This window comes from Neovison vison, chromosome 9 (genome assembly GCF_020171115.1).
Source record: "Neovison vison isolate M4711 chromosome 9, ASM_NN_V1, whole genome shotgun sequence".
NCBI lineage: Eukaryota > Metazoa > Chordata > Mammalia > Carnivora > Mustelidae > Neogale > Neogale vison.
Window position 1 is genome coordinate 50,172,894 of NC_058099.1, and position 13,593 is coordinate 50,186,486.

Below are 13,593 nucleotides of genomic sequence, written 5' to 3' on the forward strand. Positions count from 1 at the left end.
TCCTTCCCTTGGGCCTCTGCCCATGCAGGTCCCTCTGCCTGAAATGGCCCCCTTTCTTTCTTGTGTCTGTCTGGTGAACTTCCCCTGATCCCTTAATACTCACTTTAGATATCCCCCCCTTCTTTTTAAGATTTTATCTATCGATCGATCTATTGATCTAGAGAGCAGGAGTGGCGTGAGGGGCAAAGGGAGAGAGAGAAGCCCAAGCAGACTCCTCACTGAGCCTGGTTCCCACGCGGGGCTCAGTTCCAGAGACCATGTTCTGAGTCCAAATCAAGAGTCGGATGCTTAACTGAGTGAAACACTCAGGCGCCCCTTGATGTCCTTCTTTCATGTCCCCTCATTGACCTTCAGAGCTGAGGTCCTTTCTGCCTCGCATGGAGCCTAGGGAAGGACAGGCGATGCATGTCTGCTTCCTTGCTTCCTTCCTTCCAGTTTCCTTCTTTGTGCAACTGCAGGACTTCTATCCTCCGCTCAGCCTCCGTTTTATCATTTTAAAACTTTGTCTAGAATCTGTGAGTTTCCTGGGGAGAGGGGTGGTGGTGGTATGACTGGGTCTTTTTTTATCTTTGTGTCCCAAGGAAAGTGTGTGGCACACAGCAGGCCAGGCCATTAGAAAGCTTTCACTGGTAGGAAGAGTTAGAAAAGATACAGCAGGACACTGGTTCGATTTCTGTGAAGCTAAATGGGTTTAGTTAGATTTTCTTCTGAAAGTCTGTACTTGGAACTTCTGGCTTATTCCAAGAGCCTTTCCATTTCTTGTCCTACTGAGACAGTATGGAGAAGCTAGTACAGGAATGAACTCTGCCTGAGTTCGAGTTGGCACTTTGCTGCTACTAACAGGAATGAACTCTCTGTGCCCCGTTGCCTTACCTGGAACATGGGGGAAAAGAACTGTAAGCAGTCCAAGATTATTATGAGTGTTAGATATGTGTCAAGTGTTTCTCACCCTGAAGCAAGCACTCTCTTCATTTACGAAAGTAAGGTGACCGCGCTTTATTTTATTGATGTCCTTAACAAAATAAAAAAGAAACAGAAATGTTGCATTTGTTTCCTATACTCCCTACCTTCCGGTAAACACATCTTCATTTACTTTTGAAATTTTAATTGTCTATGAAATCCCAAAATCTGGGTACCATTGTTTTCAATGATCTAGAACGTAAAAATGGACACAGAGCACTGGATGGGTTCCTTAAAATCGAGATCCTGGAATCTGGAGGCAAAAAATGTCCCACTGATGTGAGTCCCACCTCTACCAAATTGAACTTAGCCAAGGGGGAACGATCAGGGATAAGAAGAGCTGTTGGATTCAGACACATTGGGGCTGGAAACGGGGACACAACAGAAGTAACAGGAAACCGGAACCCCTCCTTGCCGGCTGGTTACCAGCGTGATACCTGAAGATTCATAAAGTTCCTGCATACAAATGGTTTCCGCAGAGGAAGCTAAATCTCTTAAGGAAAAAAATCTACTGTCATTAGTGTTCTGTGTGCCACTGATTGGCTTTTTACTCCCTTGAATGAGAGCCTGTTTTAAGTGTAGTTCTAATGTGGAGAAGACAGGTGTTTAACGTATCAATAAACACAGAGACAAAGTAATAGCTGCATTAAGCTTATGTCAGTATGACTAAAAAAGAGGATTCCAGAAAATAAAAGAAAGCAGAACTCGAAGAAGCGAGCTTAAATATAAATCTTGAGAGTTTTAGAATTTTTCCTACACATTCTTTCTTGAATCACAATAAATAATGAATTAATGTGTCTATTTCTTTAGGCAGAGACACCCTTACATCAGCGATAGTTAAATACACAGTTTAAAGAAAATAATACCATGACAGCAACATAAAACCAATGGCCAATTAATTCCTGCCTCCCTGCTCCCCTTCTCAATCCTTTCTGACATTTTATGTGGAAAGACCTGTCTTTAGAACCATGTCTGTTTTGTTCAACACAGTGTACCCAGGCTCTCATTGAATATGCTAATTTGCACCGAGGGAAGGGAGGGGAGTAACATTTCTTGGTTACTTACTACGAGCGAGGTCCCACGTGAAATTATTTCCCCATAGACTTCACCATGTTTTTCACATTTTTCGTTGATATGGAAAGCAAGATAAAGAAGCTCTATTGATACGACACAGGTTTAGGGCAAGCGACAAGTTTTACAGACCCTAATCCCCCCCGCCCCCCACTTTCTTGCTAGGTTATCTTCATGTTTATAAACCAACGATGATCTTTGAGTTTTTACTCAGGATGATTTTCCGGCAGCTTCATGGATTCCGTGGTTTCTTCTGCATATGACATTTCAACATTTCAACCCCTCTCTACCAAGGCCAGCTTGGCTGGCTCTTATTTAAAGGTCCCAGAAGACATAACAGAAAGAGAACGAACTGTTTTTTCAAAGTAGTACAGACTCGGGGCCTCTGACTGGCTCAGTTGGTTAAGCATCTGACTCTTGATTTAGGCTCAGGTCATGATTTTAGGGTCATGAGATGAAGCCCTGCCAGGAACCCTGCCCTGGGCTTGGAGCTGTGCTCAGGTTCCCTCTCTTCCTTTCTCTGCCCTCCTCTCCCTCCCCCACACCTTGAGCTCTCTTTATAAACGCAAAACAAAAACGAGGGAGTACAGACTCAAAGGAAAGGGATCCAGATTCCAGGATCTGGATCCTAACTACTAGGTTTTCCTGGCAAATATGTCTCAAATCTCTTTGCAAACATTTATATTTTACATCTGATTAGTGGCAAAATGAAAGCGCTGGGTTAGGTGATTAATTCATTTATTCATGAACACTTTGTATAAATCAAACTCTTTGTCTGGTGTGGGGGATATAATTATATCCAATACAAAATAAAACCAAATGCCTGCCTTCAAAGAGATCCCAGTTAGTTAAGGTCACATTGTATGCCATTTTAGAGATTTCTTTCCGTTCTAAAATGCTGTGAATTTATGCCCTGGGGATCCAAGTATCAGTGAAACTCTCTTTGTAATAGTAATATCAAAGCATGTTTGTTACCTCGGACTGGCTACAAGCAACAACGTCAGAATAAAAGCACGTGGCCCATCAGGGAAATTATATTTGGTTTCAATGACATATGGTTGTAACAACTAGAATGAAAATACAAACTATTAAAAACAAGAAAAAACAAAACAAAAAAACAAACTAAAAAAAACCCCTTTCCCCGAAATCTCATTCTGCATCTGAACAGTAAAGGTTCTTATTGTTTCCATTTACTTTTTCACTTCTGGGTCTGCGGATCAAGTACAACATTTGCACAATACCCCCACACACTTCATATGGGGACTGAGACGAGGCAGCTGAGCAGGCTCAGAAACTAGACATCCTCCCATACCTTAAGATGGGAACCAAGTGAGGTCTATTTATTTTATTGGACAGTTTGAATTTATTATAGGTTGCTCATAATTTCCTGTCTCAATTCTTTAGTGCTCTTGGAATTGATGTCAGGATGTCTTAGGTTATCATACTCTTTCCCTCTTCTGTCCCAACATTTATGCCAACAGACTGAATTGACTTAGAGAAAGTCCCTGGACAAAAATTGAAGGGGAAAATACCCAAAGCTTTAGTTGGAGAATGGCAGAAGCTTTGGAAAAAAATCTGAAAAAGCAATGAAGATGAAAATGGAAACTCTGTGAAAATTAATGTAGTGTAGAATTGGCGAACATACCACTTATTTCTTTAAACAAATAGAAGAAAGAACCCGCTTATGAAGTGCACCCAAATAATTCACAGGTGGTGAAACTATTAGAGTCTTGCAATTTCTTGCCTCAGAAGTGGAATAAATCTCCTATATTATAAATGGTCTATGCTCCCACATGTGATTTTTCTGTTATTCCCTTTATTTCAACTGTCCCCCTTTGCATGCACCAGGCCTTTCTGGTTTTATTATAATTAATTTATTTCAATAAGAATTGTAGGGAAAAATCTCGGGACGCAGGTAGATGTAACTACTAAAGCAATAGGACTGACAGAGATAAGATCCCAAACGGAATATGCTTGCTTTTTACACGGATCTTTTGGCTGTTATAAAATAAGCACAATGTAGCAGAAACTGCATCAGATCAAAGTCTGCCAAAGTGATCCCCAGTCATATTGGGGCAGATGAAAACGCCCTTGCTGCTGGCCACCCTAATTAATGGTAATTCTCACAATGATAAGAATTTGTTTCGAGGAAAGTTTTTCCCTGAGGAATTTGTCTTAACTAAAAAATGTTCTAGTGTGTTCTGCGACATAAACTGATATTCTGAACTGTGGAAATTGGAAACAAATTTTAATGTCTGAAGCCAAATACTGTCTGATAATATCCATAAAGATAATACACATTAATAATCTGTGGGAAGCTGTAATTTACATTGATACATGGGTAGGATTAAACAGATAGGGTCTACACAGGTACAGAAGAGTTCCTTACAAGACAAGCCAGTTTGTTGGGCAACTGAAAATAGTCATGCCCATCAGAGAACCATTCCCTACAGAAGAGTGCTTGTGAAAAATTTTAAAAATAACTACAACAAAATGTCCAGTGAACTACCAAGCTCCTTCCTCATTGCAAGAACTGTCTTTATCTTCCATGGACCCTGGCTCTGTGTTGAGTATACTGTTGGTGACAGATAAATGCCATGAATGAATGTAATCACTTGAAATTTTAGAGTACTCTATAGAGTTTACAAAACACCTCAACATTTAATGCCACCTTTCTCTCTCCCGACATCCAGGAGAGTTAGGTGGGATGGGCAATCATAACACCCAGATGAGGAGCAGAGCGGGAGTGAGTTCTGTGACTAGAGCAAGATCACAGAGGTGATCTACGCATGCTACAGCCCGGATGGTTACACTCTAAAACGAGTGCTTTTTCATGACACCTGAGACATCTGCAAAAAAATAGATTAGAGATAGCTGTGACTAGGTTTACTCAAGATAGACATTTCCCTTTGGATGTTGCTGTGTGAAATATCTGGGAGTTTCGCGTTTATGTGTCTGTTCCCCTTCCTGTCACTTGTTCACTCCTTCATCTACTGACATTCTGTCTGGAGAGCAACATGGTGGGTGCCTCGGTTTCTGCTTCTCCATATCTCTTTCTGTTTTGTTGGCCTTTCCTTTGGTCTGGAGGGTTCTATGTCCTTGGCTGGGGTGGTTGGTCTTGTTCTGCTCTTGTTCTAACCATTGACCACAGCCCTGCCACTCCTCATTCGTTTCCCCATTTTCTTACTGTGCCACTAATTCCTGGATTCTGTTCGAAAAAGGAGCATGGTCCCATTTTCCTGTTTGTCCTGTAGTCTTTGTGGTGTGCAACTTATTGTATACTTAGAGCGTGCTCAGGACTCAGGGGGTATGTGGTGAGTTACGCACCACAAAGATTAAACCATCATGAAGATGACATGGCATCTTCTCATTTCAGTTTTTCCATATAATAAATGGAAAGTGGAATTAAGCCTGACTTATAAGTGAGTATTCGTATGCATGACATCTAAATTTCCAGCACGTTTTAATTTTAATTTTTAATTTTAAGAGATTTCCAGTATAACAAGCAACACCTTTCCTCAAAGGTAAACAAAGGTTTACAAAGGTTTATTTCTTGGTAGTGGGTAATCGAATGTTCAGGTCTGAGGCTCTGCTCCAGGAAGTCATTCAGGGACCCAGACCTTTTACTTGGTGGCTCTGTCATTCCCTAAGGCCTTGAAGTTTTCTGTTGGCGTTTCTGCCTCCAGCAGGCAGGTAAAGAGAGACAAAATGCTGAGTGCTGGGAGGACGGCATGGCAGACGTACGTCCTAGAACTGCTACCTGTCACATCTAACTCCATCCCACTGACTAAAACTCAATCACATCGCACCATCCAATCATGGAAAAGGATGAAAAATGCAGTTTATTTTTGTGTCCAGTCATAAAAACAAATGACTTGGTGAATCCATAGCGTTATCTCTGCTAAACTGAGACTTTATGGCTACCTTCCAGTTTTATAAGAGTGTGCCAAATAGGATTTTCTTCCTGAGGGCAAATTTCATAAAAGGAGAAATATTTCATAAAAGGAGAAATATTTGTGAACCAAATGGATTAAAAAAGACATGAAACATGCAACATTCATTCTATTTATCAGCAGCAAAAGAGATTGTTATTCACGTCTTGTCCATTGTATGGATGTACATGTTTAAGAAAGAAAAAAGAGAGAGAAACAAAATATTTGTCCTCTCTTTAGAACTTATGAGGTGGTTGACTTGGTCTTACCCAAGCCAGAATTACTGAAATGTCTCACAGGTAAAATGGATGTTCACCTATTTGTACTTTACCATCTTCTAAACTTTTTTTTTTTTTAAGATTTTATTTATTTATTCAAAAGAGAGAGAGAGAGAGGCAGAAGGAGAAGCAGGCTCCCCAATGAGCAGGGAGCCCCATGAGGGACTCGATCCCAGGACCCCAGGATCATGACCTGAGCCAAAGGCAGAGGCTTAACCATCTGATCCAGCCAGGCGTCCTCTTCTCAACTCTTCTTGCCAAGTCTCTCTTATCCATCCTTTTATTCATCCATTCAACAACATTCACTGAGGTCTAATTACCAGGCATCCTGACAGAGGTGGGAGGGACAAGTCACTCCTGCTACCACCCACGGTTTTGTGGAGTAGACAGGAATGGAAACACAGTAGGAGAAATACAGTGACAGAAATAAATGTGGGGAGCCCAAGAACTAGAAGAAATGACATCTTAAAATATTGTAGATTACAATTTTTTGTGCTTCTGACAAACAATCGCTAAATGCTCCCCAAACATCTGGAGGATTTGGGGTAAGGTAGTCAAATAGACGTTACGGTATTTCTCCTAGAGAAGGTTGTAGTAGTTCATAAGATAAGCTAATATGCCCATGACTGAAATAGAGATCATGAATAAGTGTAGGAAAATATCCACACTGATTTATAAACACTGAGCCTCTGGAAATCCAACAGATAGCAAGCCAGAGGTCACTGGTGGCTACAGACCAGTACCATCGGGATAGCTTCTTGACTGACATGACCAGAAAATTCCTAACTGCCCTCCACATGCTGGGTGCTCCAGTTAACAAAATCCCCAGGGAGGGGAAACCAGAACAGCTAAGCTTTATTCAATGTAGGTTTTAATCTTGAAGTTCGGGAATTGGGGAGATTTAGTCATTTATTTTTGAGCTCATGGAAAGAAGGGGTTGATAGCAACAGCTTACCCCGGTTAATAGGCAGGCTCCCCACACAGCTGTGCTGGCCTATTTCAATTAGGATCTTTTAGGACTGACATCACCTCTGGTATGCCAGTCCTAAGCCGTTCATGAGCCAGCACTGCCGATCAAGCCAAAATTCAACCACACGGTATGGTTTTTATGATGGAGACGGAAAACGACATGAACTTGTCTCATTCTGGTGAAAACACAAAATTGGAAGCCGGCTCTCCAGAAGAAGAAAATTAGTAAAAACAGCAAGCCTGTAAAACTTGATTTAGACACATTTTCCTCTGATTATCTCAACGCACTTAACTGGTAGGTTATTCATGATGATTCAAGGAATGCGTTCTCTCAAGAAAAGGCAAGGGCCCTCATGCCAGACGAGGTCACTTCTCGGCCACTCTACTCATGAGACCACAAGAAACGGGAGAATATGCAGAATGAGGGAAGGGTAGAATGAAACAATGAGATTGGAGAAACTGAACCACTTAGACCTGGAACCCGAACTAGACAATATTAAAGCAGAGCTGCCACTTGACCAGAGAAACTGGACTGTATACGTGAAGGGAACACCACGTGTGTGGAGAGTTAGCGAGCCAGGTCGTAGCCTCTGTGAGTCCTTTCCTCCCCCAAATTAGTTCACAAACAGCTCTGACACATGTGTGTAAAAGCCCTTCTATTAGGTGCTGCACGAAATGCAGACATTCAGAGGACACAATATTTTCCCCAAAAGAGTCTAAAATTATATTTTGATTAATCTGTAATAAAAGGGAGAACCAAAGGTCCAGACTGTGTCTCCTGTGCAAAATGCAACCACACAGATGAGTTTTTTGTTTTGTTTCGTTTTAAATGAGTAAGGTACAGTGGTTAGCCACATTTTACTGATTAAAACTACACAAATGCTGACCTTAATTTTGTTATTATTTGAACTTTGTGGGGCATCTGAGTTTGAGTAACAGCCTACACCATGGTGTGCTAGAGGACCACTTTCCACCTTATTCACACACAATGGTAAAGCAGAATCAAAATGTATTAGCACTTTTATAAATGCACAATCGAATAAGTCCACAAGTTCATTTTCTTTCTCTTTTATCCAAAGTTTTTAATATCCAGGTGGTATTTCAAGGAAAACTTCCCTGGTGTAAGAGAATTCTTTTGTAGTTCACTAGTGACCACTATTGGACATACTTCCTTCCACTTACATGAAGAAATAGCACTGCTTCATACGAAAATAAGAAAAGGGGCCAGAAAATGGTCCTGAACAGATCGAAACACTAAAAACAGGAGTCCAGGGAAACAAAACTGCAGCTGACCATGTCTAGACAAGAAACTTCACGAAAACATGAAGAAAATAATGTATATATAAATACCTCACTATGTTCTGTAGATTCAGGTGAAAATCCTTAGCTTGATTTAAAAACAATCTGGGCAGGCAAATAAGAAATAGATGTAGAGAGAACAGTTATAGAAAGATACCTGTGTGTGCGTGCGTACACACATGTGCGTGCATACACACACACACACACACACACCACTCATTGGAGCAGCCCACAATCTGCTGTAAATAAGGGATTTAATATTCATTCCACAAGCTAATGGTGCTTCTCGCCATCCAAGATAGATGCACTTAGATAATAGTGGAGGACAGTGCCAGAGCGACTGAAGGGAACGGGCTATTGTGTTTGACTAGTTTCCATGTATAAATTAGTGCAGAGAAGAAAAAGAAATTTAACAGAAAAACACATGTACTTTATTATAATTCCGAGTGTTACTCTTGCAACTCCCACAATAGCAGGCGAAAGAGCTTAAAACCACTTAAAAGAAACAAAAAGCAAATGCAAATTTGATTAAATGCCTTTCTGACAAGAAGTGATTTGACTTCAAGTTTGGACGGACACATATGTCAATGGCCAGTCATGGTTTTTGCCACATTCCTTTTGAGCTACACAGTTGGGACAAAGGAGGGAGAGTGAAAGAGGGGAGCAGGATAGGAAGAGTGAGGAAGCGGGGTGATGTGGCTTCGTCTGACCCAAATATCAGGGTGAAATCTCCTGATCAGTATACTGTCCTATGGTGTGCCCAGAGTACAAAAGAAGTCTATGAAGTATGAGCTTTGCAGGAAAATATGATACAAAAGACATGGGGACCTCATTCTTTCAGGAAGCATGCTCCAAGAGGAAAGGATTTTGACAAAACTGAGGGTGAACAATATTCGATATTCACACACCCCCAAGAACGAAGCCATGATACAGATGGTGCAGCTGTCGGTGACAATGAACATGGTTTTAAGGTAGAAACTGGACTCACCACTAAACAAAAAGGATGTCTTCCATTTAAGTTAAGTTAAAGTCAAAAGTCAAATAAATTGATTATCAGAGTAGATAGACTCTTCTAATGTTTAAAATGGTTAGGGGAAAAACAAGCCACCTAGTTCAATTTCTCCAGCCAGATCGAAGGTCGAGCTGGACAATGTCACACTTCTAGGTCTAAGTCAACGGCTGATGAGGCTCTAGGTCACTTTCTCTTAGGCCCATCATTTAATTGTGGTTACAGAGCTGAAGGGGGCAGTGCATGAGCCAAAGTAGAAAGTGTCCATGACATTGCACGTCTCTTTAATGCTCAAGATGAGGCTAAAACCCTAAATGTCTCCAACGAAGACTGGGGACCGACTTAACATCATTGCTTCCATCACTGCTAAACATTTTACAACCACAGCACAAAGCAACCAAGTTATCTTCTCTCCATTATTTGACCTTTGCTTTCAAACATAAGCTTGTTCCTCTATCTGCAAAATATGTTAAAAAAATGTCTATTTGCAAGATGATTGTGCAGATTCCTTGTAACACTTTTCAAACAACTGGCCTGGTGTTTGGCACATTTAGACATAAAATCCGTGGAAGGTACTACCTATGCTGTTATTACTCTGCACAGAGATATCTCTTGGTGCTCACCAGTCTGTTCTTGTGATTCTCAGAATCCCAATTCATTTAAATACAGACTTAAACCAAACCTGGGTTTGACTTCATTTTATCCTCACAATACAATTATTGTGATTTAAACAAAGTATGTTTTGTGTTTTAAATCTGATATAAACAGTTCCTTTTTTCCCCCATGTAAGTCTAATTATATGCTCAAATACAGATACTAACATTCAAGATGTCAAGGAGGGATCTAATGCAGTTACCAAATGGGTAGCAAAACAGTCTATTTCTGAATGGGACAGTTTTTCCAAAATATGATGAGATCATATTTCATATGAAGATATGAGAAAAGCAACGTGTACTGGTAATTGGCTTTATGATGTAATTAAATGGGGGAACAAACACACACTTTTTAAAAAAAAATCACAAAGAAGGAAAGATGAGGCAAACTAATGGTGTGTATATAAGTAACACATCCCATATGGAAAAAATGAGACAACTTTCATAAATTGCTTGCTCCCCGGTCATAAGGCACACCTAAACATTCTGCTTTTCATATTCCTCACAACAGCTAAAACTTCGTTCCTGCTTAAAATTCAGCATGCCTTTAAATGTCTTTGAAAATCTGAAAATATGCTTCTATATTTATAGCATTTGCAGCACAGCATTATGATTTCTTGGCCACAATGATGCAAATAAGAAGTGGGAATGTATAAAATATTTAAACACTGTCTGATTACTCTAGCTGATGAATCTTTGTGGAGCTTTTCAATTTGTACCAAATGGCTTGCTTTCCTTCTTCAAAATCATAGCACAGATCAAATTTGTCAGAGTCTAATCAGAACATAACATTCCTTTAGCATCAACGAATCGATGCAACCTATATATTCGTTATGTTTTTACCTTGCTCCCTTCTTGCCTTATTACCTTCCGAGGAAGTGCTGGCACGCCACAAATGTGACAAGGAGAGCTACAATCACGTTTGTTTGGAATCGATGTGTGCAAATGTTGGAATCGAACCTTCAGATGAGGTTTATGAAGCTGCCTGCCCAGAACGCTCTGGTTTAAAAAAAATGTGCATTGCTATTAATATTTTGAGTGTAGATTTTTTTTGGACAGTCCATGTTCATTTTCTGCCCATAAAACCAAGTATGAGTCACACACAACGGAACATTTACTTTGAGTCAAAAATGCAGTGTGTGCTGATTCTAGTACAGAGCATCTTATCACTGTGACTATGGAAAGCAGCCACGCGCGCGCGCGCACACACACACACACACACACACACACACAAAGTCAGCATTTTCTTCTTCTTTAAGAGCTGATCTGAGATCAAAGACCATAATCCTCAATTCATAAATACTAGCATTAACTTGTATCCATAGAGGAGTTACAGTAATTATGAGCTATAATCTGGGTTGGCTGCAAACAGTCTCTCCTTCCCTCTTTTACCTGGTTCCCTAGCACGTGTGCAGAGAGGGAGAAGGAGTCATAAAAGGCAGTGGGGAGAAAAGCCCCTTGCAGCCCATCCTTCAAAAATTCCACGAACACCACAGTGACTGAGTTTGATTTCAGGATGTCTGTTACCCAAATTCCAAGCATGCACACCACGTTATTTACACAGTCCCCAGCTCACCGAACTCTATGCAGTAGATCCCAAAGCTCGAGTCTGGAGATTATTATACACCTCTCGCTATCTCCCAAAGTCAAGCGCACTTTATTTGGCTTGGAAAGCTGGGGTTCAAGTTCTGAAATTAGTTTTTCCTTCTTCTTCTTCTTCTTTTTTAATCGTGTAAATTATTTTACCTGGTGTTTGAAGATCAACACACACACACACACACACACACACACACTACCCCCCAACAGCACCCAGACTAAGTGGCAATAGCCACGTATTGAAATGAAAAGGCATTTACCAGGAGCAGGAAAGCCAGGAAGAGGAGCGGTGTGCCAGGAGTTGCCCGACGACGGCAGCGTTCCATGCTTGGATCCTTGCCGGAATCCGAATCGGACACTGAATAAGCTGCTAAGTGCTCCTCTGCCTGCTGTCACATCCAGTCCTGGTGCTAACACTCCAGCCCTGCCTATCAGCTTCCATCAGCCCCGCTCACATTTCCTGACCGAGGGTGGGTGGGTGGGTGGATGGGTGGGGGGTAAGCTGAATGGAATCTCTCTCGGAGCAGGCAGCCAGCCAATCAGGCTCCTGCTAATCAGACATGCTGAATAACAAAGCCGGGGGACAGAGAGAAAGTGTAACAGTGCGAGCAAAAAAAAAAAAAAAAAAAAGGATGGGGGGGGGTACGGGATGAAAAAGAAAGGCGAGCGGAGCGTGAGCCAGTAGCAAGAGAGAAATGCAAAAGATGCCGAATTGCAAAAGATGAAGCAAAGCCCTCTCCTTGTAACTAACCTGGTTGGTTCTTTGTTGAGATACCTTTCTGTTTGCCATTTGCTTGTGCGGATGCCTGTTGCTTTGTAAAGTACAGTAGCTCCCTGTGACTCTGTATTGTTCCATTCAGGAGAGAAACTTAATCCCTGTCAATATATAACATATGCTATAAAGGGAAAGAACCAGAGACAAAAACTGACTTAATGGGCCGTTGAAACGTGTTCTGTACAGCCGCTTTCTTCCTTTTCCATGAAGTTCTTCTATTTTCTCTCCTGACTCGGAAAAGGGAGGCTATATAAGTTTTTGGAGGTTCCTTACTAAACCTAAATAGTGACGTAAGTTACGTTTGGGTATTAATGACTTGATCTAGGGTGGGTGGGGGGGGCGGGGAGCAAGTTGCTTCTTTGTAAAGTGACTATTTAAAATATCCAAGGTTTACAGTAAAGGCACAATTAGAAACTTAGATCCTCTGGTTTAAGAAAAAAAAAAAAAGCCCTTTAACAAAGACTGGGATGAGTGGGGCTGAAATTTGGGGCTGAGGAACCTCCTCGTTTTGACACACTGCCAACTCTCAACTATCTGCTTTGGCAGGGGCGGGAAAGAAAGGATGAATTAAATCCTCAGTTAATCCCCAAACCTTTTAACCAACCGTTTCAGCCTCCTCCTTATCCGAGTCCTTTATCAGAGCAGCTACAACTCAGCAGCAGAAAGGGCCGAAGGGAGCCCACCTCCTCTTCCCTTCTACTGTTGCAAGACGCTTGACAGCAGAGGCTCCAGAGGAAGTGCTAATGAGCAGTGAAATGAGGACAAGGCCAGGAACAGCAAAGAGAAGGTCAGGAAGCGTCTAAGTCTGGGTAATCCACCAGCAATCAAGATTTGACTCTACCAGAGGAGGATTTGATGACAGTTTTAGGGAAGTGTCAAGTGTCAAACAAGGGACGTCTTTCCCCTTATCTGCTAAAAAAAAAAAAAAAAAAAAAAAATCATTGAGTGTTTGAGAGAATGAAATAGCAAACTTGACCTTCCGTTTCTATAGGTGTGTTGCCAGGATGTTTTTCCTTTGTAGATTTCCCGATAGCCCAGAAACACACATGGT

At 41.2% G+C, this 13,593-nt stretch overlaps 1 protein-coding gene across 1 annotated transcript in view; it reads right to left on the minus strand.

Moving 5' to 3' along the window:
* The window catches only part of ADAMTSL1 (ADAMTS like 1), a 390,585-nt gene extending 377,867 nt beyond the window's left edge, over nt 1-12,718 (minus strand). The window contains exons 1-2 of the mRNA XM_044265608.1: nt 12,519-12,718; nt 12,028-12,102 (exon numbers count right to left, since the gene is read on the minus strand). Of these exons, the coding sequence (XP_044121543.1) occupies nt 12,028-12,102; nt 12,519-12,623 (180 nt within the window). The 5' untranslated portion in view covers nt 12,624-12,718. The remainder of the gene's footprint in view (nt 1-12,027; nt 12,103-12,518) is intronic.
* Nucleotides 12,719-13,593: the final 875 nt, after the last annotated feature.